This window comes from Cyprinodon tularosa, unplaced genomic scaffold (assembly GCF_016077235.1).
Source record: "Cyprinodon tularosa strain WSP-4 unplaced genomic scaffold, ASM1607723v1 ctg336, whole genome shotgun sequence".
NCBI lineage: Eukaryota > Metazoa > Chordata > Actinopteri > Cyprinodontiformes > Cyprinodontidae > Cyprinodon > Cyprinodon tularosa.
In genome coordinates this window covers 689,572-714,394 of record NW_024039048.1, presented here as the reverse complement: position 1 = coordinate 714,394, position 24,823 = coordinate 689,572, and the positions used below count along the sequence as shown (strand labels likewise).

At 38.1% G+C, this 24,823-nt stretch overlaps 2 protein-coding genes across 2 annotated transcripts in view; both read right to left on the bottom strand.

Moving 5' to 3' along the window:
* The window catches only part of epyc (epiphycan), a 36,846-nt gene extending 33,120 nt beyond the window's left edge, over positions 1-3,726 (bottom strand). Inside the window, exon 1 of the mRNA XM_038294175.1 lies at positions 3,464-3,726. The gene's annotated coding sequence lies outside the window, so the exon portion shown is untranslated. The remainder of the gene's footprint in view (positions 1-3,463) is intronic.
* A 5,183-nt stretch (positions 3,727-8,909) lies between these two features.
* On the bottom strand, positions 8,910-24,464 carry LOC119789362 (podocan-like). The gene is made up of 6 exons (XM_038294222.1): positions 24,310-24,464; positions 21,919-22,797; positions 19,870-20,018; positions 11,710-11,769; positions 9,897-10,764; positions 8,910-9,807 (listed from the first exon to the last, which is right to left on the bottom strand). Exons 2-6 carry the CDS (start codon positions 22,790-22,792, stop codon positions 9,638-9,640), a joined length of 2,121 nt encoding a protein of 706 aa, XP_038150150.1. The 5' UTR covers positions 22,793-22,797; positions 24,310-24,464; the 3' UTR covers positions 8,910-9,637.
* Positions 24,465-24,823: the final 359 nt, after the last annotated feature.

The window sequence follows — 24,823 nt, the reverse complement described above, 5'->3', positions numbered from 1 at the left end:
TAAAGAACAACTTAGGTTCATTAATTCCTAGAGAAACATCTCAATTTCTCACTGCAATGTGGTTCAATATGTTTCCTTAAGTACTTAGGACCATTTGTGAAATAATGACAACTATAATTCAGGGAATAATTTTTCTATTGGCACATAGGTCCATCTTTAATGGGGTTAAAACTTGTCTTAGTAGCTGGTTAAAACAGTATCCCATATAGGACCATGCACCTAATTCATATAGCAAATTGAATCATAATTACTGTGGCTTTTGCCCACTGCCTGCTTAGATTAAGGATCTATACATATCATTTATGCCAACATTGCATTAATATGGTTAAAAAAATTATTATGGCCAAAGTATTTATGGAAGTAAGTAATCTCATAGTTACAAATGTTAATATAATTTGTTAGGATTCAAGACTGTTTTAATATTGGTTTATTCATTTCTTCGATTTCCTTGTTTTGCTCCCTTCCACTGCTCACCTGCATCCACTGTATAAACTATAAAACCTGTCAAGTCTTCAATTGCTATTTGTCATTTCTTCTGATACACTTTAAAAATTCATATCCTGCTTGCTTTTCTTTCAGTTCTGTAAATGTTTTTAAATTGTTTTTGTTATTAGTTGTTATTGTTAAATCTTTTTGTCAGTTTTTGGATTTTGGTTCTACGTTCTACAATAATAATATAATAATCGCCTTTTTTTCTAATAGAAGTACATAATTATGAAGTAGAGAACAGGTTTTATCAGTTCTTAAAAATCAAAAATTTTATTTGGCAGGAATATGTGTTCATTCCAATGCTTCATATACAACTTTGCTTTTACACTATAACTGCAAGTCATTTGGATATTTTGTTTTCCATTTAAACATTTGCCTATTTTTTACAAATTTTTTTTTACAACTCCATAACAGATTTTCTTTGGGATTTACCCTACTTTGTGCCCTTTTTGACTTTTCTCCCATCAACTATTCTAAGTAAAGGCATTCCCACAGCATGATACAACACTTCTGTGTTTCATAGTTTCATGGTTTGTTCAGAGTTATGTCAGTTTTGAATTTCTTAATGAAGATCTAAATTTTGATCTTATCTGACTTAGAGCTCCTCTTTCACATGTTTGCTGTATACCACCCATTGTTGGTAGTTAACAGGTGTTATTTCGAAAAAGCATTTTTTTCTTCATTTGTTTACAAGGACCAAATTACATTTTTTTCACATCTCAATACTATTGCAGTCAATTCAATTAGTTTATTTATATAGGGCCAATTCACAACACATTTAATCTCAAGGCACTTAACAGTTCACCAGATCATACAGTAAAATTGTTTCAAAGTTTTTTATCTCAGTCCTGTAAAAATATTCTTCAAGTCAGCAGATCCTCATATCTAGGCTCTCATAAACCCCAATGAAACATTAGTTTTTTGGTATTAAGATGTTTTTCAGGCACTGTAAAAAGTGTTTATTCCAAACTATTTAATGAGGGGAATAAGGATATTCCATGTAGTTATACAAATAGAGTAAAAAATAAATTAATCTCCACTCTAATTCTAAAACAAAAGTTAAACCACAGGTAACCTAGATAAATGCCTACATAACCCTGACACTTGTATAAAAAAAAAAATTCTGTCCTGAATTTATGTAATGCCAGAAATATTACATGTTTTGAAATGTCTGGGATTTTCTGCTTCAAAGAAGCTTTTAAGGATTTTCCAAATCGGGCCAGAATGTTTCGCACAAATCGGCAAAAATCTCAAATAGTCCAAGCGAGATGCAAACAAATATTTTTTAGCTCTAAAAAAGCAGGAATTGTTTTCAACAATTGCCCTGACCTAGAAAGCAGCTGCTTATGATCTTTCTCTTTCCTCCGCAGTGCAGCCATTTGGGTTAAGCTGTTAAGAAAGGAGTTATGCCAAAGACGAAAGTACTAATAAGATTAGCATACGTTAATTACTGCTTAATGAGGTCAACTCCTTATAGACGTAGGATTAATGGGTAAATGACTGAAATCATGGCAATGTATCACTACTTAAAGCTTAATGATGGCAGAGAGGCATGCATGGGGCCTGAAAAAATAAGAGAAGAGCTAAAAGAGAGTCCTCCAGGCCAGGGCAGAGAAACGGTGAGCAAGGAGAGAGAAGAAGACAAGAAGAGCGCCATGGAGAGGGACACACAGACAAGATGTTGGCCCTCAGGGTTAGATGGAGAAGGTGAGGAAAATAACTTGAGTGGGGCGGCGTGAGTAAGTGAGAAAAAGAGAGGTGAGAGAGGTTTTTGAGCTAACCCAACCCCTGGGCTTTTACAGAGAGTCTTTATGAGGCCCGGTTGCAGCTTGTCTCTGCACTCAAACTCCAAATTCCACCGAGGTTTGTGGACAGGATGGCAGCAACTTGCCACTGCTCACGAGGAAAAGCTTCATTCAGCAGAGATGGTGCTTAGACACACACAAACACACACTTACACTTATTCATGGAGACACTTGGAAAGATGTAACACTCACAGACCTGCACACGTCAATATTTCATTGGACAGAAACCAAGAATGGTGCTGCTATTTTAAAACTAAGACACACACAAAAAAACAAGCAAAAAAACCAAATGTCCTTCTGTTGAATTTTTTTGCAAGCATCAATATCAGCAAGCAGAGAAACTAATTAAAGAGCTTGTACTTCCATTGCCTACAACATGAACTTGATGCACCTTTAGTGAGAAAAGTGGATGGCAAAAACAGACATATCAGGAGAAATCTTGCACAGCTAGTCTGAAAGAAGGACTTTACTGAAGACAGCACAGAGCTCTGCTTTAATACAGGCCATCACAGTGTACAGTGTATGGAACCTGTGTTTGTGTCGTTCCTCTAGACTGCCTCCTTGTTATGTTTGGCTACACTTTGGGCATGCCTTATATTCAGCTACTCTAACTTCCCCCCCTCAGCAGCAGGTCTAATGATATTCCCTCTGCACTGGATTAAAGAATTAAACGGCACATTGTCACACCTATTAAAAATATGCTTTGCTTTCAACTATGAAAGTTTGGTTTATTGGCTAAAAGAGGTAAAAAAAATCATTTGTGCATAAAATTTGCAAGACATAAGAGGATTATTACGCTCTATGAAATAAGATATTTGCTGCAAAAACACCTGTGCCCTGGATGACTTCTATAGATAGCTTTAAATTTGAGCAAGATAGTTTTTTGAAAGTACAAAATGGTCTAATTGTCAACCTGATTTTCACTAATAATCATCCCTGAAGATCACAGAAGTGTAACACATTTTCCTGCAATGTAGAGACAATAGAAGGAAATAACAACAGTCACATGCATATGCTGGGTTAGTGAAAGCAATACATCCAGTCCTAACCAGCTGGTGTAAAAGCACCTGTTAAAGCCCTGAATGCCGTTGTTTTAAAATGGCCTAAGTATGCACCACAACCTGCTTAATCCCTTCCACCAACATGAACACAGCACCAAGAATGCTTACCTCTGTCTCTTGCTTTCCCGAATGGTCCCTTCAGCCTTGATGGAGATGCTGAGGGCTCAGAGACTTGGCCAATGGTGAGAGGTCGCTTAGGGTGCCTTGAAGAGGAGGGAGGGTAGGTGGTGGTGGTGGCAAGGGGGGGTGATGTGTGCAGATATGACAAGTGTCTAAGTGTCAGTGTATGTGTGTATGTGTAGGTCTGTGCGCGCCAGTGGACCCGAGTGCCCTGCCGCTTATGTGTGAGGGTAGGCACTGAGGCTGATTGGAGCGGAGCGATTGCTTTTGGTCACTCCGAGTGCACCCCCCACACACCTCCCACCACCATGCAGTACACACACTTTCACAATCGTCTCGAACAGAATACACACACTTTAGACACAAAGAGAATCAGAGGGCAATGAGGAAACGAAGCTTTATCCGTTACAAAAGTACCTTTTCATTTTTTGTTGTATCAGACAGAAATATTTGTCCTTCTGTTCCCAAGGTGAAACTCTAGAGTGTGTTACTTTCATGTAGGGGGGATCCATGAGGCCCTTGTACACAATGGGACCTCTGTAAGGACTCCCTGCTAGCATGGTGCTGAGAGGAAGTCCCAGCTCAGAGGATAGTCTCTACCCTCCTTCCTTTACAGATTAATATGAGCTATCCTTGCAGCATCCATGGTCAGTAAACCGGGTTCACATCCAAGAAAACTCAAAATTAAAAAAAATCTTTTCATTGACGAGGCATAGTAACACATAAACCTGTTAATTTGCACTCTTTGCCTTCTTGGCTATTCCAATGAGCCCTGCAGGACTCTTTAATCAAATTTAAATAAACTATATATTTTAAAATAATTCCTCAATGATTGTGTGATATTGTAGTTCTTTGAGGCTCAAAACGATGATTCTATGCAGACAATTATGTTTTTCTAAACATTTTTAGCAACGGAACTGCAGCAAACAGCATTGGCATCTAAGGCAGGAACCTGTGCAGGAGGAGACAGCAGGTTAATGACCACATCTATCTGGCAGACGATGATAATAAACGAGTGAGTAACTAACCTGATCTTACACTTCACTCCGTGCCCAGAGGATGAAGTTGATTCCAGCCGGTCAACTGCCAACAAGACACGGCGGGGGTCGCCGAAAGTCACAGGCGCTAATGTCCTGGAGGCTGGAGAACAGTCAGGAGATCAGAAACGAGCAGAAGAAGGAAGGCAGGGTAATCCAGAGGGCGAAGTCAAAGCCAGTGTCGGTGACGTGCTCGCAAGTCAAAGCTAGGAGGACAGGAAATCCAGAACGGAGTCAGGAAACAGTTCTAGGTTTGTTTCATAGACAGACAGAAATCCAGCAGGAGTCCAAAGACAGGTCAGGTGAACAGATCAGAACAGGAACAGGCAGGCTCAAATAATCTGGCACTGACGTCTGGTCTGAAGGCTAGTTAAAAAGACGCTGAAGCAGGTGGATCCTATGATCAGTAATGAGAACTGGGCAGAGATAAGCAGATGAGTGAAATGAGAAATCAGACCAGACACCAGCGCCGAGATCATGACAAAACAGCCATTATAGTTGTTTAGCTCCTTGATACATTAGTATTTGCTAACATTATTAATTTTCCATTTTATCTTGTTGCTTTAGTTAAACCAAAATCCTTTCTGATTGGCTGCTCGGTACCTTGTAACAACTAAGAGAAGAGTTGTTACAAGGTACTGATGAAGAGTCTTCATGTAAAGCTTATCTCAGAAAAAAGAGACACAGATACAGCTGGCCAACCCAAAAAGAAACTCTGCAAAGTCAAAGCCAGGACTAATCACACTGACATGACTGCAGAAAGACCTAGTCTGGGACTTGGCGCTTATAACCGGCGTAATTACTCATTTCATTCACGTTAGATTTAGACAACTTTTTTTGTAATATTGTATACCTAGTACAGCTTTCATGACATTTTTCATTCTTCAAACTTCTTATCTCCTGGTTCTGAATCCTGGGCACGTCCTCAACCCCGGCTTTGGCTTCGCTCTCTGGATTATCCTGCCTTCCTTCGTATGCCTGGATCAGGTCTCCTGCTTGTTCTCCGTCCTCCAGGGCTATGGCATCTGGGACTCTCAGGGCAGCGCCTGCTGTATCTAGTTTTCAGCTTAGCGGCTGGATCCTACTTCGTTCTCTGGGCTTGGACTCAGCTGGTAAACCAGGTTAGTGACTCACACGTTCATAATCATCCTCCTTCAGACTAACATTGTCACTAATCTGTGTTTTCCTCCAACAGAGTTTCCTGCCTTAGATGTCCTTGCTGTTACTTTAGATCCGTTATTTTGAAATTAGCACTTTTGAGATATCTGTTGAATACTAGCTCCTCTGTTCTGAGCCTTGACATCTGCATGGAGTTAGCATGTTGATACTGTAAACATTCTGGTGCTTACGCTTATTCTCACAGTCAAAAAAGCATTGTTACTATGTGTGCTTACGTGGTGTCTGTATTCTAGAAAATATTAATTAGCCTCAAGAAAGGCACTAGTTAGTAGAAAGAAAGGTGTCTTTTACAATTACATTGCCGGTAGTTTTTGAACTGAGAGCTTATCGATGGTCCCAAAGGTTCCAAACCTCTCCTTCTTTTCCCTTGAATGTTACCTCAATGGAAAAGTTAAATTGAAAGTTATCTTTCAGAGATTATGATAGTTAATTAGTTGTTCACATTGATATAATTAAGGTATCTCATCAGTTGTGCAAACAAGAGCTTTCAAAGAATGTTGTGATTTGGTGTTTTTTAAGCACAGGTGTACAACAAACACATTTAAGTTTTGTCTCAAATTGCCAACCTCTCCCGCTCATCCCCTGGTAACCCTAGACCTTTTGATGATTGAGAGACACAGGAAGGAGTGGGGAGGCTGGAAATATGTCAGCGCCTGCTATATGAGCTGGGATTTCTATTCAAAGCCTTTTTTTGATTTGAAGTTTTTAAATGAGGAGGATTAAATTTTATCTTTGAACTATTACATCTTCATAAAGCGACTGATGAAAGATTGCATGAAGGGGCATTATTTGGAATATGAAATGCTTAAAGCTGGTTTTTGTAGATTTGTTTAAGTTAATACTTTTTAAGAGAAGTTGTAAAAGAATTAAAAAACTGCTAGCCTGACTGAAGAGGATTGATGATGCTGCAAAAAACACCAAGATTTTGAGGGAAAAAAACTTTTGAAAAAACACATGACAATTTCATTTTAAAGCTTTGATTTACGGATACATTTCTTTTTCCAATGTGAATTTCAAGCATTAGCAACTGAATTTTTCTTGATGGGGAGCTGATGGCTAATGGCGGAGCTCCATAGCAGCAGCCAAGAACAGCTCTTCTCGACAATTTCACAATTTTCTACAACACACGCTCCCAGCCCCCCCCCCCATTAGATGCAGCAAACACTGACTTCCTAAATAAACTGAAAGATTTCTGTTGAAGGTTTGAGGCACTAAACAGCACTCCAGCAGTGAAAGCCGTTCCACACCAGGAGGAGGAGACACTAAATCTGGACATAGCTGAAGTGAGGAAGTCTCTGAGGAGAGTCAACCCAAGGAAGACGCCAGGGCCTGATAACAAACCTGGGTGGGTGTATAGGGAGTGTTCAGATCAGCTGGCTGGTGTCATCACAGAAATTTTTTTTAACACCTCGCTGGACCAATCCATAGATCCAGCATCCTTCAAGTACCATTATTCCAGTCCCAAATAAGCCTCGGGTCAACTCCCTAAATGATTACCAGCCTGTCACACTGACTCCAATCATGATGAAGTGCTTCGAAAGGCTGTTTAAAGAACACATCGTCTCCAGTCTGCCGCAAACATTCGTCTCATTCCAGTTTGCCTACCGACGCAACCGCTCAACTGAGGATGTCATCTCTGCTGCTCTCCACCTGAGCCTGGCACACCTGGAGGAGAAGAACACCCACGTGTGGATGCTGTTCCTGGACTTCAGTTCAGATTTCAACACCATCATCCCACAGCATCTGATGGGCAAACTTGAACAGCTGGGCTTCAATACACCCCTCTGCTATTGGCTGCTAGACTTCCTCACCAACAGACCTCAGTCAGTCCGGGTCGGACAGAACACCTCTGATGTCATCACTCTAAGCACAGGCTCCTCTCAGGGCTGCGTCCTGAGCCCCCTGCTATTCACTCTGATGACACATGACTGTGTCCCCAGGTTCACCACCAATCACATTGTGAAGTTTGCAGATGACACCACGATGGTGGGCCTCATCAGTGATGACAACGACCTGGACTACAGAGAGGAGGTGGAGCAGCTGGTGGACTGGTGCAAAGATAACAGCCTGATCCTGAACGTTGAGAACACAAAGGAGATCATCTTGGACTTCAGGAAGAACCGGCCTAACCACGCTCCACTGCTCATTAACAGCTCAGCTGTAGAGGTGGTCAACAGCACCAAATTCCTGGGGGTGCACATCACAGACACCCTCACCTGGAATGTACAGTAAACACCACCTCACTGGTCAAAAGAGCACAAAAGCACATGTACTTCCTGCAGAGGATGAGGAGAGCCCACCTGCCCCCACCCATCCTCACCACCTTCTACAGAAGCACCATAGAGAGCGTTGCGACCAGCTTTCTAACTGTGTGGTGGGGAGGCTGCAGCACCTCAGACTGGAAAAAGGTGAGAAGAGTCGTGAGAATAGCAGGGAAGATCATTAGGGCTACTCTTCCCTCCATTAAAGACATTTCATCCCAGCGCTGCGTGTCCGGAGCCCGTGATATCATAAATGACCCCTCACACCCCACCACGGTTCTCTCTGCTGCCCTCTGGAAAGAGACTTTGAAGCATGGGATGCAGGTCCAGTAGATTTCATAAGTGTCTTCCCCACTACCATTAGAAAGTTATTCCATAGAGAGTGCACAGAGTTATCTGTCTGGCCATGATTTGAGCTCAGTTTACACTTCCACTTGTTGTACTCAGCTTCTTGTCCATCTTTTATGCAACCAATGACTACAGATTCATCTGAGTATTTCTGCAGATAACTGACTACTTGATCAGACAGCTGATCCTTCAGTCTAACAAACTGCAATTGTTGATGCCTCCACCCCAGTCTTCTGAAGTATCTCACAAAGTAAGTCGGGCTGAACTGTGTTAAATACAATTGAAGAACATGACATCAGTGTTGTCTGCCTTGTCTAAATGACATGCTCACAGAACAATATATAATCAGTCCAAATATTGATTAGATAAATGATTTCACATCCCTACTATGGTGGGCTTTGAACAAATAGTCAGCTACAACTTAAAAAGAACATCTTAAACGTTTGTTTTAAACTTTGTTTACTAGCTTATGATGCATATGATGGTTATCAATTGTGTTTACAGTCTAATTAAATATATTACGCACCTCGAATGGCTAAATGGGTTTGATATTCAATGCTTATGTGAATGTATTTTGGTAGTGAAAAAAAACCCATGATAATGACACAATCACATGGTATGACATGATTATTTTGAGATGTTTTATTTGTATTTATCAGAATTTAAATGGAACCTCCTGCTCGGTGTATTCAGGAAAAAAAAGACCAGGATAAAAAAAGTTGGCATAATTCACATTGTTGGTATGCAAAACAATAAGCATTGTTGGCCTTGAGTATTCACAGTATTCTACTCACCTTTTCCCAATATTAAATACAAATAAATTACCAACTTTATATATTTATACATATTTAAAGGAGACAGTTTCTTATTATAAGCAAATAAAAATAAAAACCTTTAACACAGGACTGTTTATTTAGCCTCTGCCTACAAATACAAAATAGCAAAAGAAAAATAAGAATATGGAGATTTTGCAATTTAAAAAAATCAGTCCGAAATCTCTAGACATTCCATTAACACATACAGTTTGCTTCCTGTATTTATTTACACTTGTTAGACTGTACTATCTTTAAGTTTAGAAGTCTACACACAGTTTATTTTTCACTGACATAAGGCACAACTAGTGGTCAGCAAATTTTATATCAAGAACAACTATTGATCAGTGTGTTTCTTTTAGATTTAATTCCTGTTCCACTTCAAAGGCTTCCCAAGATGTAACAATGAAAAACTTGATGTTAGCTTAAACTTTGCAATTCTCATATATTGGAAAAACATCAACGTCCTTTCAATAGTTGTGAATTACCAAATTAGCATGCAACATTTACGTAGTTGCTTTGTGGTTAGATAACAATAGACCTAAGGAGACGAAAGCACATGACCACATCCCTGGGAATTGGTGGACTGATCTCATTGCCATCCAGTCGGAGATAACGCAGTTTTGGCAGACTTTCATTCACGGAGTCATCCAGAGAATCAAAAGAGATGGGACATACTGAGGAGCCATTCACACCTGGAAAGAAACAAATAGAAATGCCATAAGACAGATGAATAACAACCCTTTAGGTTCCCCGAATTTTTTTTTCTTGCATTATAACATACTTGCAATCTTGTTGTGGTCCAGGTAAAGGTGTTCAAGGCCTGACGGAATGAATGGGACTTCTGTCAGTTGATTGTGAGACAGTTGTAGGTCCAGCATACTGGAGATATTAAAAATATCTTTTGGAACACCACCGCTGCCAAGTTTGTTGTGGTTGAGCCTTAGAAAAGCCATTTTTGGCAAACCTTTGAAGTAGTCAGCAGGAATTTTTTCAATGTTGTTACCATCTAGAAAAAGCTGGGTGGTTGTGGGTGGCAGTCCAAGGGGCATATTACTGAGCTGGTTCTTAGCAAGATTGATTTGAACCAGGTTGGTAAGACCTTTTAGGCTCACTTCAGTGACAGCATCATCCATCAGCTTGTTCCCCTGGAGATCTAGCAAATTTACCTTATCCATACCAACAAACACTCCAGCAGGAATTTTGGAGATGCGATTGCGAGAGAGACGTAAGTGCTCAAGGCTGACTGGGAGTGGAGATGGTATAGTGGACAGCAGGTTATCATCCATATATAGGTGAGCCAGGTGTTTCATTGTACCCAGGACACCTTTGTCTACTCCGTCACTTGTAATTTTGTTGCGGTTTAGGTTCAGCCAGCGCAGCTGCGTTGCATTCTGCAGCGCATCTGTTGGCACTGTTTCAAGTAGATTATTCTGCAGATAGAGATACCATGTGTAGGGGGGGATTTTAGGGAAGCTCTTTAGCCCTTTGTTGTCACAGTACACTGCACGGGGGAAGTTTGGGGGACAGCTGCACTCCTTTGGACAGGCTTGGATCTGGGCAAGAAGTTCCTCGTAAGGCATGTCCTGGCTGACAACTAGAGTTATCAGGCACAAAATACTGAAAAGCTCCTGGAGGGTAGCCATGTCAACCTGAAAGATCAGATAAACACAAAATGTAATTAGCTTAATGGCTAGTGAACAATAAGACATTCTTTAAGAACGTAACTTTGAAGAGTCTTCATAAGGCATTTGATAGAGTATAGAGGAATAAAGTCTACATTTCCAGCATTAAATAGAGCTTAATTTAAGTGCTAATAAAAAAAAACAGTGCCTGAAAGTCATTGTTTCTTCTTCTGTTATTACTTTGATGTCAAAGACAGAGATCAGGAGACTGGCTGTTGAGCCTTGTCAACTTTCTCTTGCATTAGATAAAACTTACTCTTGGCTCTTCAGTAGCAAGATGCTCCTTGTTTTCTTGTAATTATAAAAAGCTACAACAATGCTCCCTAAACATCTTGATTAAGAACAGCTTAAGTAATTAAAGATGCAATTGATGGCATATGCATTATGTATGGATTAGATGTATGTGACAGAGAACATAAATTCACATAAACTCAAAAATACAAATTACAAGAGGATTAGAAAAGATCTGGAGGATTTCTTTTCATCTCCTGTCAGTCTTCCTTTTTAAACTTTTGCTTGACTTGTCTTAGCTGCCATCTGGTGCTTGTTTAAATTCTTGATGCGCTGCAGGATTGTCTGGAACTCATTTTGCATAGGCAAAGCTTTTTCCACAGATGAGCTCACTTCAAAGACAAAGTTTGAATCACCTCCTTTCAGAGTTGTGCCTGTGGTTACAGAGGCTAAAGCTTTCTACCCTTATTTAGTACACAAAATGTGGCATTATGGTAGAGATGTAATTCCATCAAGCATCAAGTAGCCTGGTAGACAAAACACTGACCAACAATAGAAAACAGATCTGTTTCTATCACTAAATCATAGAGAACATTTTGATGTTTGTCATTCTAATATACTTCTTCACCTATAATCACATGGAAGCATGAGTAACCTCTTTTCTTTGGAAGTTCTTCTTACCTTTAATTCTTCAAAGTTTCTCTTTGTAGCGTCCTTCGTTGGGAAATGATTAAGCGTGGTCTGAAATGACAGGGATGCCCCTCTTACTTCCCTGTATTTGTACCACAGCTTGTTTCATTCAACATGTGCCAACCTGTCGCTCAGGATGAACTTTAAGCTGTTCTTAGCCAATCAGGTGGACCCAACAAGAGGGTTCATAATCTTCTGTATAGGTTGTTAAGTATTTTTAACTTTTAGAGACATGGCCCACTTTGCCTAGATGTTCTTGCTCGTGGACTGCTAATGTCCACATGGACAGTCCTTCCTCCCAATGCTGGCTCCTCTTAACAAATTAATCCAATGTCCTTTATCGACATTTGAGCTACATTTGTGCGTCATATGTTGACAGTACAATTAGGGTAAATTACCCTGCAAGTTGGAAAAGTTTACAGCTTACAACAATGAAAATTAAGGGTCTAAAGTCAGTTTGAAACCCACTGTTCAGTCATACTGTAATTACCTCTGCCCATTTTATGGGACGTATCACTTGAGGAATAATGGTTGCTAATAACTGCATACTTGTTTTGTTCTCCTTACCCACATTGAGTGTTCCTGGTCCATTTTCTTATCTTTAGTTTTGCTTATGTTGTTTTTGTTTTATTATTTTGTTAATTTAGGATTTGAATGGGCTATTACTGCCCTTAACTCCTTGAGAACCCCTGATCAACACTTGACCTCTCATATAGAGCCTGGTTCTGCTGGAGGTTTCTTCTCATAAAGGTTGATGGGTCCTCCCTACAATCAGGGCGAGCTTGCTTGGGTTGTTGATTGCTGCAAAGTCAGTGACTAGATGCACTTGGTAGGACCCCTTCTGATACTTTACTTAATATGTAATTTATGTAACTCATTAGATAGTATTTAATGAGTTTTACTGAACAGGAGTGTATATGAATAAATTCAGTCTTATCTAAATTCATATAATTAATACAAATTGGGAAGATTAATTATAATTCAATTTGTCTACACAGGATTTCATATAATTTTTTTTATTGTTTTTTGTCATGTAAGATGACCTAAAAAGACGTTTTTGAACTGGCATTAGATCAGCTGAAATAAGTTGGATATAAAATATATTTTGCCTGAAGATTTTCACTGAGAGTATTTTGGAGCGTGACTGCACATTGTTGATCTATGCTGCAATGAGATCATTATTCCTCTCACAACAATGCTGAAAGTTAAAAATATTAGCTGTAGGTGCAAGAGGTTTTAAAAGACAGAGGTTACACTAACTGTAAAAAGATTTTGCAACAAGAATGCAATATAAATTGTCGTGCAGAAGCCAGATAACATCAGGATTACTGGCCTTTCAACAGGCAGGCATGGGACTGTGCCAGTTTCTGTCAATGATGGCAAAGGCGTAAATGCTGCAGGATAATCCTCGCCTACCTGTGAGCTTAGGAGCAACACTTATCCATGATCAGCAGTGCAAGCCCATTAAAGTTTCTACTTTACTTCCTATGGTGTATTTATGTTGATTGATAGTTGAATTGCACAAACTCTGCAGATTGCCTAATGGATTGTTAACCCAAAATAGGATTTTGTTTATATCAACAGTAGTAGTAGTAGACAGGTTTTAATACTTTTTTTTATCATGACAAAGCACAATGATTATCTTCAAGCCATGTGGGTTTAATCATCTCTTCAAGAGACAATATTAGCGCATGGCCCATGTGTACATTATGAATGTTTTCACTGGTATCTCCAAGGGAAAACATATACACTTCAAAGTGTTGCTTTGTTTTAAAACATCAGGGTTTCAGTAATGTACATTGATTGAATAAAATAGCAAAGAGCTGCTAGAACTGACGGCATATCTGACTAGAAAATTATCTTGTGCGCAAAATTTGATGCCGAACTGTGAGTCAGGGCTTTACAATGCCCGTAAAATGAAACACATGTTTACTGAAAACAAATAATGGCAACAATGTGCCTGGGAAACTAAAGAGAAACACATGCTGGGGATTCTCAAAGTGCAAATTTTCTGCCAGGGTCTTTTACAGTGAGCCAGCAGATGTAATTACACAGCAGCCTTCATTTGTGCAATATGAATTTGCAGAATTGTATCCACTTTATAGCTTTACTGAAATACACCACATGAGTTTGCAGTTTGTGGGAGTTTGTTAGCATGGATCAGTATATCTAGAGTTGGGAGAAGGCAGCTTTGTTTATGGGTAATTATTGTAAAGAGGTGAATTATACTGATCCATCTTGTTTGGAAAATTCATAATAGTATGTTTGCAAAGTGAAGCTAAATGGAATGTAACATTTTATGTATATAAAATCCCTAAAACACATTATATTTAACTTTTCTTTTTGTCATGCATGTTTAAGCTTTGGCAAGAACTCTGAAGAGTGGAAACAAAATAACAAAATCACTGCAGTCATTTAATTCATCATTAAAACATCAACTGCAACATTTTGCAAGTATTTATCAAAATATCTGAATAAACTATCAATTTTACCTGGTTTTCCAGATGAAGTGAAAGATTTGCCTGCAGCCAGCTGAGGTCTGGCTATGATTCCTCTCCAGTGATGATTGTCCTCTTCCACAGCACTTGAACCTTAGTTGCTGTTGTTAGATCTTCCCAATGCAACACCTTGCACACCGGGTGAACCGAGTGGATAGAGCATGTGTTGTTGGTGGGAGGACGACTGTAAGCTGGGATGTCCTTTCAGAAATTGTCACTTAACTTTTTCTGCCAGCCCAGCTGTTTTTCTCCCACCTCTTTTACATTTTATTCTGAAATCTTCGGCCCTCTGTTGGCCCTGGAGAGATAAAATACTGGAAACCAAACCAACTAAACCCTTTATTCCTTCAAGAAGGGTATGCTTTTTGCCCATAACTCTTGAGGATGGGTGCTGGGTCAGTTTATTGCTCATTTTTAACAAACAGGCCTTAGGCTGACAGGTGAGGTTATAGAAGGGCTACTTGCTCCTCTTTTCTTACAACCTAAGGCAAATTCTTGTCTTTCTTTATCCCTAATAAAGAAGAAAGCCCCCCCCAAAGGTACTCTTTGAACATAATTCTTTGTAAAATATGTACTTAAGCCGCACCTACGGTATGTTTTTAAAATTGGGTCCACTACAAAATATTTTATATTGTTTCTTTTTGTCTTTATAAAATACCTTTTTAAAAATGCCTAAAAACAAAGTATATGGATTAAAAATACTAGACATTGATCCTCACATAATTTGACCTATATCCTAACACAGCCTAGTCAAAGTCCAGCTATAAAAGTGATGTCATAACAGGTTTGGGATGCTAGTAGACTTGTACCAAACAGAACTGAAGGCTGAAAATAACCTAATAGGTGTTTAAACTCGTGCAACCATGTTATCACACAATATTTAGAATTTCAATAGAACTCTTGTACAGAATAAAGGATATTATTGTCCTGGTCTTGGTTCTGCTGTTCTTTACTTTGCTCCTTGTTTTCTAGATTTATTGGTTTAATTCCAGTTTCATTGTATTTCTAGATTTATATTAGTTCTCATGTTTTTCTGTTGTCCTCTTTTGCCCTCTTGTGTGTGTATGTTCCTTGCCCCTTGGCTCCCTCATTGTCTCCTCTCACACCTGCTCCTTGTCTGCTCGTTAGCCCTCCCTTTGTCTCTCTCAGCTATATATGCTCTCCCTCTGCTCTCACTCTTTGTTGGTTCCTTGTCTTTGCTGTCCTCCCGTGCTGTTGTCCACGTTCCTCGTCTCTCCCTGGCTCCTCGTGTTTGGTTTCCCCCAGATGTCTCCATAGTTCTGGTTTGCTTTGATTATTAGTTGGATTTTTGCATTCCTGCCTTTGTTACTGTTTTTGCCCCCATTAAACTCTGAAGAAATCTCCTCAGCCTCTCTGCCTCTGCATTTGGGTCCTCTACCACAACCAATCCCTGACAATTATGAAATAGGGTTAATAGTCCTTATACTGTCTCCTTTTCATTTTGGCTTAAAGGTATAGTGGAAGATTTTTGTGAGTTTTTTAAAAGACCTGCCATCTCCATCCTGCCATGTACAACCCTGTACCTGCTCCCCAGAGGGAACGCCTATTTTACGTGTGTGAGAGCATGCAAAACCCATTTCTCCTCGTGCACGCTCTGTTAAAAAGTTGCTGTTCTAATTGCTCATACAAGCTTACTGTGTCCAAACAACTGCCCTAACCCCTAAGTCACTATATAGAGTGGGGAATATATAGTGGAATTTATAGCGAACTCAGTTGACTGACCGCTCGGACAGATGATTACTACTTTTTGCTGCCCGTTGGTCAAGTAACTCCTTCTCCACTGTGCTGTGCTTTCACCATCTTTGTTATTAGTTGCCGCTGTCGGGTAGCGACAGCCTATGGCCGCTGTTACAGCAAATCCCATGATGCTTTGTGAGGAGAGTTTTCTGCACAAAGCATTCGGGGTTATATCTGCCTCTTCTTAGGCCTTTCTTTTATTCGAATACACTTCATTGACATTTACTTTTACGACCCTCGGGCCATTTTCAAAGAACCGCATTGAAAAAGGTTGAGCTTCAATGACTGTCTGAAACCGTGGCTCACCACACATATATGCCTGAAAGTGTGCATGCGCAGACAAAGATAGTTAACGGGAAGAGCATGTAGGACAGCCTTACAGTATGTAAACATATCACCAAAATGATTTACAATTAGGAGGACCACTTATTTAGATGATCCACCCAGAAACAAAAGATCATCCTCTATACCTTTTAATATCATCATCATCATCATCATCATCATCATCATCATCATCATCATCATCATCATCATCATCATCATCATCATCATCATCATCATCATCATCATCATCATCATCATCATCATCATCATCATCATCATCATCATCATCATCATCATCATCATCATCATCATCATCATCATCACTTTTTTTGTTTGATCACTGGTAAAGACATGAAAAAAAGAAAAGCAACTTCTCACTGGTAAAGTAGAAACATCAAGCCTTCATTTCCATCTTTAAACCCTTTTGAAGAGATATTTCTGTTTTACCAAATTCAAAGTTGTTGTCACTCCTACAAACTTTTAGGAAAACAATATCATCATCATTTATACTAGTTTGGTCACAGTGTTCGTCAACATTTAATCGGTAGATTTATAATCATGTCATGACCGATTTGCATATTTCTTAAGGCCATTCTACAAAATACAGGAGAAATTTGAATTTTTGTTAGATGTGTGCTAAATGCTGATTAACATAAATCATTAAAAAAAACTAAAACTTTAATCAGCAAGGTTGAATTAAGAAGTAGGTGTACAAAAACTTGCCATTCAGTAAGGTGGATTGTAATGCTGGTAGAGAAACAAATATTGAAGTAGATGATAAAAAAGTGCAGAAAATGTGGCTTTGAGCTCTGATTAGCCTGCATTTTATTTTGGGCTAATCAGAGTTTAACAAATGGAAATGCTAAAAGATGGGGAAATTTTTTTTTATAAATAAAATAAATTATATATATATATATATATATATATATATATATATATATATATATATATATATATATATATATATATATATATATATATATATATATATATATATATATATATGCATGTTCTCCCTGGGCATGCGTGGGTTCTCTCCGGGTACTCCGGCTTCCTCCCAGAGTCCAAAAACATGACTGTTAGGTTTATTGGCTTCTCTAAATTGTCCTTAGGTGTGAGTGTGTGCATGAATGGTTGTTTGTCCTGTGTGTCCCTGCGATGGACTGGCAACCTGTCCAGGGTGTACCCCGTCTCTCGCCCATTGACTGCTGGAGATAGGCACCAATACCCCTCGCGACCCCAATTGGGACAAGCGTGTAAGATAATGGATGGATGGATGGATATATATATATATATATATATATATATATATATATATATATATATATATATATATATATATATATATATATATATATATATATATATTCAAGTAAGGAAAAAGATTGAAAATATAGTCGGTCATGATAGAAGCATAAAGTGAAAGGAAATCTGGAATCAAGAGGAGAAACAGATGAGAAAGATGATGGATGGACAAAGAAGATAAGTGCCAACAGGAAGAACATCTGGAGATGGTCTGTTCTAAAGAATAAACTTTGGAGCTGGACTGCCAGGCCGCAAAAGCTGATTGTATGTGCACTCAGTGTGTGAAGTGGAAAGAGATTTGAGGCTTACCTCTTCATGAAGGACTTTATTGTCTAGACACAGACAGCAGGAGCTTTACTCCTGGATTTCAAATAAGGGCAACAGCAGAGGGAGAGGGAGGAAATTGCCCTAGATTTAGAGTTGGTGCAAATGACTTTATGAAAACATGTGAAATAAGAAAGAGTGGTTAAAGGAAACATGTTACACGATGTAATAAGGGTTTTGGGGGTGTGAAGATGGTAGATTTATTTTTCTTCTAACTCCTGACTGGTATCAGGGTTACAACAGCGAATCAAAAAAGACATTTAGAATAATCCCAGAGGAGGCAATGTAAGTCCTAATTCTTATTTCAGAAAGACAGCTACTGATCCTTTAAAGGATTGTTGAGGGTTACTTAGGGTGGTTTTTGAGATCATTTTTGTTGTTCAACTGTTTATAGAAAAATGCTTGAGGGAATAAATAAAATATATCGTTCACTTTGAAATCAGACATCAAACCAGCAAACATACAATTTAGCCTTGGTGCAATAAGGTATGTAAATACACTGTATAAAAGATTAAAAAAAACTCTTTTATTTGATTTTAAATTGGACCAAACCAAATTTGTGTTTTCTTGACGTCACAATAATCTGTTTAAGATTATTCCAATTAATTAATTTCCTTAAGCTTTCTTCAAAGTCTGATTTGTATGCATTGAGAGAGATCTGTTGAAATAGTTTAGGTCAAGCCCAACTATTGATGTCAATGTTTTAATCCTCTGACTCTTTTTCAGATTGCGGACGCATTTTATCGTGACAGCTTTTACATAACCAACCAACTTATGTGGTTGATATCAGGAAGATCATTTTAGGCCTTCTAAAGTCTAAAATTCCGAGAAATTGATCTAATACAGGCCAAATCAATTGATGCCTATTCTTTATGCATAAAAAAAAATCAGTTATATTTAGATTGGGCAATTTCTAATCTAGACTAAGCTTTCATATTTTATTTCGAGTTTCATAACTGCATGTTTGTTGCATAGGTTTGGTTAGAATGTAATGTACTAAACTAGGAAGAGCAACAAGTTCATAAATGTGCATCAGATCTTTATATTGCTGAGAACTTAAAAACAAGAGAAAGATTGATCAAAAAGGCTTAAGTTAATATCAAACAGTGCAAGAAGCACAATTTTGAGCAACAAAAGGATATCACGTTGTGTACATCTTCTACTGAAAGCAAAAAATAAAATAAAATACAAAAAAACTCCAGACATGGTTATTCATTTATTTCTTATTACAAGTATACAGAGAGAATGAAACATTAAGCACATTAGCATACTACTTATTGGTTGCTTAAAAAAGTTATTTTAATGTACAGTAGGCATTCAGTTGATCAAAACAAAACAGTTATTGGGCTTCAAGCTGTTGCTATAATAAAGGGTTAAATTTAAAGCAGGCAACTGTGATTTCACAACACTGGTACCTTCTTTTTAACCACTTTAATACATTCAAGAAGTTAAAATAAAGCTGTTATGAATCTGCACTGCTATTTCACATTTGCTTTCGTTACACACAGAAATCTAAGCATGTAGTTTTTTTCTTGATTGATAGTATATATTTATATATATTTTAATGACATTAACAACTGACTAAACTAGGACAATTAAAAAAGTAACACATTCCCATATGTTAATATTTGGTGTATTTATATACAAAGTTGGAATGTTTAAAGCGTGTGTCTCCTGTTTTATTGTATTCCGATCAAATTATACATTTCTTGTTTCATTTTATATTTTGAAAAAAATTCACTAAGTATATCTAAAGAGATAAAAGGCGAAATGGATAAAATAACTATGAACATTTTATATTTGCATAATGCTTGGAGGAAGTGCACATACATTGAGCTTTACAAAAGGTTGGAAACGAAATGACTTAAATCCAGAAGGCTTTGGGTTGAAGTTGTCATAGCTGTAGATGGTGGAATCCTTCACTGGATGGAGGTCCTTATTCAAACATGATATCGGAAGCTTGACGCAGGCAGTTTGCGGATTCAGCAGGCATGTCGCTGTGTGTGATGTTGTTGGCATCCAGACGCAGATGTTTGAGGCGTGAATAGTTCAGGGGTCCAGTGAACTTGCAGAAACTCGCCAAGTCAAACTCTGTGGATGATCAGAAACAAATGATAAACATTTAAATTATCCCAAATTTGTAATCCTTCCTATATGATGTTATTGATGATGAATGTATGGCTTTAAATGATCAGTATTTTGGATGTGAATTAAACAGTTTTAACAAAACATTGACTACACAACATAGACTTTATATATAGCTACTGACAATAAATGAAAGCTATTGTAAACAGGTTCCATGTAAATATTTTGATAACCTTTTAAGAAATTTGATGTTGGTAATGCTTAAATCTCGTATACACCACAAACAAATCCTATGTCATTATTTAAATATTTTTTTCTCTCTGTATTATATCAGTTAGGATTCTTATTTGGAACAGCTTACATATCTGAGGGATTATGATTACTCAGTTAAACTGATATTTTTTTAGGTATTCTCTTTTTTATGTATCTGAAAAAGCAGGTTGTTAAACATTTAAACTGCAGAACTTCAAAATTGCAAATAAATTAAAATGACCAACACTGAACTATTCAGTTTGGTCAAGCAATTGTAGTTCTGTTTTCTGAAAGCTTTAGTTCAATATTCTACTTTAATAAGCTGATAGTAGGATTATCTTGATCTGTGTTGAGGCATAAACACTTTTATTCTTTTGGGATTTCACAAGAATGTCTACTCTTTTTGAGAAAAAAAGCCTAAATGGATAAATCCAGCTGTTTTCCTCCTAGATAAGAAACTCCTCTTTTCAGGATGTTACATGTATGAAACATACATCATCATCTTGAGATAACGACATGATACATTTTTAAACACGGTTTATCCTGGGTTCTGCAATAGCCCATACAGTCGGGTCATTTTTAATGTCATTGTTTCTCTCATGGCTCTTTAAAGCCTATCCTACTTCATTGCTTTGATAAAAGCTTGGACCTGTTAAAGCCATACATGAAATAAAGGTTGGACTGTTAATGCAGGAGAGTGGATGTGTGGACTGGTGTGTTTTTGTTGACCACTATCAATTGAGATGTAATTTATTTGTTTATTAAGTTATAGTTTTCGACACATTATTTTAAATGATCTTTTTTTCCTTCATCAAGGGAGGAAAAGCTTTTTTTTTTTCATCTACTGGCCCCTTTCTAAAGAGTGATTGAGACTAGGATTGGGTTTTTGTTTGGCCTGTCCGGGTTTCTCAAATCCCCAGCCCTTAAAGCAGATTGCAGCTTGCATTGAAACGTTCTGCTGGAAAGATCCTTAAGTTAAAGGAGAGCTGTTAGTTTCCATTATTGCCACATTATTGCCCAATAAGAGGGAGTGGTGCAAAATCAATGGCCATGTCAGAATGTTTGCCCTTATCACTATATAGGGCATTATTTGGTAGTTACGCCATTTTAGATGCGTGTCTGAGCATCTAGTGGATGAAAAAGTAGTGAATTCGAGATTTCCCAAAATGCAGCTTGCAACGTAGTGACCATCCATGGTCACTACACAAGCAGATATATCATGGGATCTGTTGTCACAGCGGCACAATGTGACCACAGGCTGTCACTACCCAACGACAGCAACAGATAACAAAGAAGGAGCTGGCACTTTGTGGGGAGCCAGAGTCATGCGACCAACGGGGAGTGAAAAGTAGTGATTATCTGTCCTAACAGTCAATTATCAATTAACTGAGTTCACTGTAAAGTCAACTATATAGTCCCCGCTCTATATGGTGACTGAGGGATTTGGGTTGAGGCAGACGTTCATATACAGCGAATGACTTTGTGAAAATGGCTGGGGTTCATTTTAACTTTTTACCAGTTGCTATTAACAAAATTCAGGTAAAAGATTAATCATGAACTCTTGTGTTAAATAACGTGGATGTCCTTTATTAGTATTTGAATATGTTCCCTCGTTCTATACCAAATTATCTTCGAACACTGAGTATAAACTTACTGCTAATCTCATTGGCCTGGAGATAGAGCTGCTCCAGCTGCTCGTTGATCTCAGGGATTGACTGCAGTTTGTTGAATGAAAGATCCAGCTCCACGAGTGAAGTCACATTTAAAGCTCCAGAGGGAATCCCAGAATCCTGCAGTTTGTTGTGGGAAACCCTCAGGTAACGAAGGTTAGGAAGCTTTTTCAGATACCCTGCTCCGATTTTGTCAATCTCATTATAATCAGCATAGAGTATTTCCAGTGAAGTAGGGACTCCTGCCGGCAGCTTCTTCAGCTTGTTATGACTCAGGTCCAATGACAACAGCTTCTTTGGCCCTTTGAATGCATCTGCAATGGACTCAGAAGTCAGCTCATTGTGCTGAAGACTAATAGAGGTCAAATTCTCCATGTCAGTCAAGCGTCCAGAGGGAAACTTGGACAACTTGTTGTGCATCATCTTCAGCTCTTCAAGGGACTTTGATGGAGGGATAATTGCCTCTGTGATTTCATTGTTGCTGAAGAAGAACTTCTCCAGGGCCGATAGTTTGTCGATTGTGCCTTTCTCTATCTTAGCATTGGTTATCATATTATGATCAAGCACCAGCCAGCGCAGGGTGTCAGTAACATTATCAAAAACTCCAGCCTTTATCTCTTCAATGAGGTTGTTCTGGAGATACAGGTACTTGATGCCAGATGGAACTATAGGGACAAACTTAAGCTTGCGGTTATCACAATACATTGCGCTTGGAAAATTGATTGGGCAATCGCATTCTTGATTGCAGTTTGGCCCTGATGGTCCAAGCATGGAAACAGGCTGGTAGTCGTAATCATAATACTGGCACAGGGCAAGGTTGGATAGAATTAAGAGGACGGTGACACGTAGGGGAAACATGGCTTCTGCGGATAGGAGAAAAGAAAGAAAAGCTGACAAAAAAACACATTAAGGTTACATGAACCAGACAGAAGACATTTGAAGAAAACATTCATTAAAAATACTCTTCCACAATTAAATATGAGACATATTTTATTTATTATAGTAATTCAGCTTAATGTGAACATATTCCTTATAGATTAATTATACAATTATGCTTTTCAAGTATTTTAATATATTATAATGTTATGATATTAAAAGTTAATATCACTGAGAAAACATTAAATGGGCAGGCTGTTGCCTACACAATCTAGGGGAGGATCCTGTTAGTAGTCACTTAATGCCCTTAGACACTTAAGGTCACTGCAATGGTTGGCTGTTTACAGGGTGCCCTAACCAAGCATTCTAAGGTACGTTTGAGAGGAAAATTCAATATTAAAAAAAACATTAAAGCTAATTTAAGGGTTGAAGGTGACTGCATATAGAGTCAGTGTTTTAAGAGTCATGATACATAGTTGTTTCTAGTAACCATTATTGCTAAAGTCAAAAGAATGATGAAATCTACTCAGTGGAACAATGCAGCAGAACCACAGAATGATCCCCTCTATGCCATTCTGCATTGGGGCTGTGATGCATGCAAAGGATCCCTGATCAAGTATTGATTTATTACTGGACAGTACTTACAAAAGGACTGTGGACTGACCTCTCTGGCCAACATTTCAGGATTAAAAAAATATCTTTTTTTAGTTGTATCATTAGAACCGTATAATTTTATGACAAAACAATAGGTTTAGCAGGAAAGATAAGTACTAGAGCTGCTTTTGATGATTAATTTGTTAACATTAAATGTTAAAGCAATAAACAATAACATATGGAGAAATAAAATAACATCAACATTTGACAGTGGTGAAAAAAGTCAAACATGCTAAATATACATAATAGCCACACCCACTGTTCTTGGTATTTTAGTCATATGACTCAATACAAAGTAGTTGGAACCTCATAATTCTTGATCAATGATAGAAAAAAAGAAGCTAAATGACTGCATTTGAATCCTAAAATAAATAACAATGATTTAAATAAATGCAAAGTAACAATAAATAACAAAACTTTTTTTTTTCAACATTACTTTTTAAACATTAATGTATCTCAATGCTAATGGCATTGAGATACATAAAAAAAAATAAAGTAAAAAAGTGTTTTTTCGGGATATGTTTACAGAATCAAACCTGCAGATAATGTTTTCCTTTACTGATTAATTACAGACCCATTGAACATTCATAGAGTCTCTGGATCAAGCAATTAGGAATTACTCCCTTTAGTTTGAAATGCAAAACATTTCAAGAATCTACATTTTATATTTAGCCATCAAAATCTAAATCATAACATTCAAGAGTTGTTTTTCTGGCAGGCAGATGTATTATTCCCTTCTCTGTTTTAGGCATCAGCCAAAGCCCTGCAGCACCAGTACTTCCATCCGGAAAACAGGAATAAAGAAAAATATTCATAGAGGAAATCTCAAATCCATGCAAGCTTACCTGTGTTTCTCTTTTTTTGAGTGGAGGGCCAAGCGGTAAGAACAATGTGGTGTTCAAACACTGAAAGTCTCTGGAGAAAATCAGAGAGAAAGAAGGAAAGAGTGGGAGGAGTGTTGAGTATTGATGGAGAGACAGAGGGAGAAAGGGGAGGGAAAGGGAGAAGATGGGAGGCTCAAGTAATGGGAGTCAGGGCGTGAAATGTAAGGGGGGATCATTATCATAAAATACAAGCGCTTAAATAATTAATGCATTTTGATGAGTCCTGGAAAATTGTTATATTCACCTCTAATTTTGCATGTCCAGGTAAAGCATCCCTGGGAGAGCACTCTTAACAAATGGTTAGTAGATCATGTTTGGAAGCAAAACCAAAGCCTGCAGTCTGTGGGGCTGTTTATGGAAAAATCTAGACAAGGAAAAATAAGAAAATGATATCTGGCAGGTTTTGCAACCCAGAGGCTGTTTTTCAACAAGACTAAATTGACCCACAGTCGGCAAGCCAGGCTTCGGAAAATCT